The sequence below is a fragment of the Prunus avium genome, chromosome 2, assembly GCF_965620075.1.
Source record: "Prunus avium chromosome 2, drPruAviu1.hap1.1, whole genome shotgun sequence".
NCBI classification, from domain to species: Eukaryota; Viridiplantae; Streptophyta; class Magnoliopsida; order Rosales; family Rosaceae; genus Prunus; species Prunus avium.
The window spans coordinates 33355825-33361365 of NC_142285.1; the positions used below are offsets into that span (position 1 = coordinate 33355825).

At 35.8% G+C, this 5541-nt stretch overlaps 1 protein-coding gene across 1 annotated transcript; it reads left to right on the top strand.

Moving 5' to 3' along the window:
• Window positions 1-2041: 2041 nt before the first annotated feature.
• On the top strand, window positions 2042-4594 carry LOC110772130 (receptor-like protein EIX2). Its single transcript, XM_021976537.2, has 2 exons — window positions 2042-2638; window positions 2942-4594. The coding sequence occupies exons 1-2, from the start codon at window positions 2042-2044 to the stop codon at window positions 4592-4594; spliced, it is 2250 nt and encodes a 749-aa protein (XP_021832229.2).
• The last annotated feature ends 947 nt before the right edge of the window (window positions 4595-5541 follow it).

Consider the following 5541-nt stretch of genomic DNA (forward strand, 5'->3'; position numbering starts at 1 on the left):
AAAAAACTTTAAGGATGCAATGTGATAGTTTCGCAAACGTCAGGGACGTTTTGTGATAATAAGCCTATATTATAATCAGACAGAGACGTGCGAACTAAAGCCTAACTAAGCACAACCAATGGCAACCACATTTATTATTAATACCAATATTCTGCATAGACTATAACTCAATCAATATTCTGTATTCCAAATGAATATTTCCATGGTTCATTCGATTACTAAATGAATTAGAACATTGTTGTGGACCCACAATTGACGGACTCCTTATGGTTTTGTCTTGTATGAACATGTTGCTCTGTTTTAGCTTACACCGTACTTTTCAACTAATTACAAATGCATACTTTTCATTGTGAAGGCTTTCCTTTTGTTTCTCTATATATATGGAGAAGCACGGAGACAACCATATATCAATATACTTTCAGTGTTTGCATGTGCAAGTGCTTTGGTTGTGCTCCATCTTCGACATTATATTATATTCCATTTTTGATGAGCACATAAATTATCATGTTTATTATCCCTAAATATATTTGTTAGTAGTTTATTTTCTTACAATTTTAGTTAATTAGGAATGTTTTTCACTTATTTACTTGCTTACATACCCATTACATAATTGATGATGATTTCATTATTTTATCTTAAGGTTGAAGAATTATCAAAGGGAGATTTGGTGGCATTAAACAATTTGTAGTTGGGAATGACCAAATGAATGATGAAGATTAGTGCCACACCAAGGCATAAAAGAAAAGAAGCAATGGATGGAGCAACCAATGAAACAAAAAGATGAAGAATTTGGAGAATGGAGTCATCAACACTATGAAATAAGTAAAGGAAGCAAATTGGCAATTGGTTTGATGGCAAGTGGAATACATATTAAATTCATGAATGGAGGGATTTGATGAATTTAGAATTGCTCCCATTTTCCTATAAATAGGAGGAGCTATGGCATTGTAAAAACACACTAAGCTCCACAACTCTTGAGCTTTCTCTCTTCCCTCCATCTTTCTAAGTTTTAATTTCTGTTTTTAGTTTTATTTTATTATGGGGAACTAACTTCCTAGCTAAGGCTAGGGAGAAAGCTTTTAATATAAGTGTGTAATTTTTATTAGTTTGATCCAAACTTAAGCTTTAATGTGAATTTGTAGTTTTTGTTCAAATGGAATTTGTAGTTTTCTTTTTAATTAATTGATGAATGTTTGATAATCTATTTCATGGGTTCAATCATGTTTTTCCCATTGTGTAGTAAAAACTTTCATGCTTTTAAAAGAGAAGAGAATTACCAAAGATTAATAGAATTTTGATGAAGATTATTTTTTGATAGTTTGTTGCCAATGGTACAAGTTATGCTTAGAATACTTCTAAAGGAAATTAAAAAGAACTTTAATTATTTTGAACAACTACAATGGAAAATATTTTGTTGATCAAATTATTAAGAGTTGCATGCTTATGTTAAAAGTGGAAACCCAATGCCTTAGTGTTTTAATCAATTGAATTTTCTTGAAATCAAATCTTGCATAAATCTACTTTTCAATCATAATTGTTCTTTTTCAGCTCTGTTATCTTTACACCGCTCTCTGTGGATACGACACTCGGACTTCCGAGCTACACTGCTATACGACACCTCCCTTGGGTTTTGCAAAAGTGGTAGTAACAATTTTCATAAACACTAAACAGTTGTGCCTATTCGACATATCTTCCATTGGCATTTGAATCTATAAACATGCAGGGTCACAGAAGGTGCTTGAAACTCTTTCTTGCATTTGCGCTGCTTTTGCTACAGTACGCTCAAGGAGGAGAGGTGGACCACAGTCAGAGGGATACTAACGTGACCAGAAGGTGCATAGAGAGGGAGAGGCAAGCACTCCTTGCATTCAAACGTGGCCTGGTGGATGAGGACAATAGCCTCTCTTCATGGGGTTCCGAAGCCCAGAAACAAGATTGTTGCAGATGGATAGGAGTCTATTGCAGCAACCAAACAGGTCATGTTATTGGACTTGACCTTTCATACAAAGTTATAAGCATATATCATTATTTGCAAGGTAGGATGATTAGTCCTCAAGTGGTTGAGTTGCAGCATTTACAACATTTGGACCTTCATGGGATTAATTTCAATGGGAGCCAAATTCCAGATATCATTGGTTCTCTATCCAATTTAAGATACCTTGATCTGTCTTGGACTTATTTTCGAGGGAAGTTTCCAAGTCAGGTCGGAAATCTTACGAACTTGGTGTATCTGGACTTAAGTGCTAATCGCTTTACAAATTTAGAAAATCTGGATTGGCTTCCTCTTCTTTCGTCATTAAGATATTTGGACTTGAGTTTTGCAAATCTCAGCAATGTTTTTGATTGGCCGGAAGCCGTTAATAAGCTTCCTGAATTAACAAACTTGACACTACTGGACTGTGATCTTCCTTCTCCAATACTATCCACTCTTTCTTACATAAACTCTTCTAAATCTCTTGTTAGTGTTTGGCTCCCTTTCAACCATTTGAATACTTCTTCAATATTTCTATGGTTGTCCAACTATAATACCAGCCTTGTTGATCTTGTCCTCTCTTTTAACCAACTAGCCGGTTCAATTCCTAATGTTTTAGGAAACATGAGCTCTCTGTCACCTCTTGATCTCACTTTAAACCAATTTGTAGGAGGGGACCCGCATTCTTTTGCCGGGTTATGTAGTTTGCAATAATTAGATCTCAGAAGGAATCATCTGAGTGGACAACTTTCTAAGTTTGTTCAAATATTATTCTCTACATATGCTCAAAACGCATTGGAGATTTTGGATCTCTCCGAGAATGATCTTGCAGGGTCATTACCCGATCTTACACACCTTTCATCTTTGGACCTCTTGACTATTAGTAACAATCAATTAAGCAGAGGAATACCTGAAAGCATAGGGCTAATGTCGAAGCTCCAAACTATGGATTTTGGTGGGAATTCTTTGGAAGGAGTGATTTCAGGAACTCATTTCTCAAAACTCTCCAAATTACAGAATTTGGATCTATCTTCTAACTTGCTAGTTTTAGACATCCATCCTGATTGGATTCCTCCTTTCCAACTGGTCTCCATAGCCTTGGGGTCTTGCAAGATGGGTCCGGATTTCCCAAAGTGGCTTCAAACTCAAAAAAAATTATATTCCCTTGATATTTCTGATGCTGGAATTTCCGACATCTTTCCAAGTTGGTTTTGGAGTTTATGTCGTAATGTGACATTTATGAATCTCGCAAGCAACCAAATTGGAGGTACATTTGCAAATTTGACATTGGAATTTTCATATTTCCCTGAACTACATCTAAGTTCGAACAAGTTGGAAGGTCCAATCCCCTCAATTCTATCAAAAGCCTCATATCTGGATCTCTCTTATAATAAACTTTCAGGGTCAATTTCGTTCTTGGGTTCAAGTGCAGCTTTTGGTTTAAGCTTTCTTGACCTCTCAAACAACAATGTTTCTGGACAAGTTCCAGATTGCTTGACACACTTGGAGAATCTAGTCATGCTTGATTTGAGTTACAATGCTTTGTCTGGGAAAATTCCTACAACAATGGGCTCCGTATTTCGGATTCAAACACTCAAATTAAGAAGCAATAAATTTGTGGGACAATTGCCATCGTCGTTGAAGAATTGCACAAGTTTAGTAGTTGTTGATGTTGTGGATAATAAATTATCCGGACCGATACCTAAATGGTTAGAGGTTAGCTTAAAGAATTTGGTTATCCTGATGCTATCGTCTAATCACTTCAGTGGAGGCTTGCCCTCACAAATATGCCATCTAACACACATTCAAAATTTGGATTTCTCCATGAACATCATCTCTGGAAGCATACCCAAATGCCTCACCAATTTAACTACTCTGGCTCAGAAAGGAAATTCAAGTATGAAAATCTCACATTTTTTTGAAATTTCTACTGATCAACATGAATTTACTAGAAATGACTATGAGGATGATGCAACATTCATATGGAAAGGAGGAATGAAGACATACAAAAATACTTTGGGGCTTGTGAAGAGAATTGATCCATCAAGCAATAAATTAACAAGGGAGATTCCAAGTGAAATCACTCATCTTGTTGGGTTGGTTTCTTTAAATCTATCGAGAAACCAATTAACAAGTCAAATAACTCCAGAGATCGGAAACTTGCAGTCACTGGATTCTCTTGATTTGTCAAGAAACCATATAGACGGAAGAATTCCAACAAGCCTTGCTAGGATAGATCGTCTAGGTTTCTTGGACTTGTCATATAACAACTTGTCTGGCAAAATTCCAGTCGGGACTCAGCTCCAAGGCTTTGATCCCTCTGTTTATGGTGGGAATCTTCAACTCTGTGGACCTCCACTTAAAAAGATGTGTGCTGATGAAGAGGAAAGAGGTCCAAGTGAGCAAACTGACTTCATCAACCAAGAGGACAAGGATGAGCTAATAACACTGGGATTCTACATTAGTATGGGGCTTGGATTTGTTGCTGGATTTTGGGGAGTTTGCGGCACCTTGATATTTTCTAGTTCATGGAGATATGCATATTTGAAGTTCTTGAATGGCTTAAATGATTGGCTTTTTGTGAGGATAGCTTTGTTGAAGCGGCAATTGAAAGATGCTTAATTACAAAAGATCAACGGTAAGTAATCTCTCTTTCTCTCTCTCATAATTTATTATTACTTTATTGACTAAATCAACATGCATGATTAATTTAGTTTTTCTAATTTGTTATGTTCGTACAAACTAACTGGTCTTTTTTTATTATTTTTTTTTTCTTGTGTGCATTTTCGGAGACATGTCTTCCCTTCGATCAAAATGGTGCTGTAATACCCCGAAAAATTCAAGGTGGATTTTCATATTTTAATGAAAAATAATATAATGGTGGAGAATGATTATGGGTATTTTATCAAGTGATTTTGGATTGAGATTATTAAATTAAGTGTGTTTAATTTCAAGTTGGACAAACATGACCAAAACACCCATATGTATGATAGATTACCAAAATACCCTTGTAGGCAAAGAAAAGAAGAGAAAGCAACCTGTAAGCCAAGCATTTCTTCCCTCCTTCATTCTTTCCCCCTTCCCACTTACATTCTCTTCAAAACTCTGATTTTGGGATGAGTTGTAAACCTATAGTGAATGAGTCACCTAGTCTAGCCTAAGATTCTTCTTATCCTCTTCTTCCCATTCATTGTATTATCACCCTCTTCTAAATGGATGACTCACCTATTCTAATTAAGGCTCTTCAATCATAAATTCAATCTTATCCTCATCATTCATTGTATCATCCTTTCTTCCTCATTCACTTATCTTCATCCTCATTTTTCTTTTGTTCCTCTTCAAAATCCAAAATTCGTCACTTCCTTGGAGTAGCCGAGAACTCAAATTTCAGAAGCTCAAACGAGAAAACTTTCTCCATAAAAGTTGTTCATTTACGTAATTCCTATAACATACTCAAATTTTAGCTCAATCAGACTAGTATAGGCTCTAAAACATTGGTATGATCACAATGAGTTTACCATTTCCTGATTTCACAGCAGTATGCTCGGTTTCAGTTTGTTTCTGTGATT

Excerpts from the sequence above, each read along its gene's own strand:
- LOC110772130 (XM_021976537.2), top strand. The coding sequence starts at position 2,042 with ATGATTAGTCCTCAAGTGGTTGAGTTGCAGCATTTACAACATTTGGAC. Across the intron at positions 2,639-2,941 it reads ATCTCACTTTAAACCAATTT|GAAGGAGTGATTTCAGGAAC; the intron begins GTAGGAGGGGAC and ends GGGAATTCTTTG.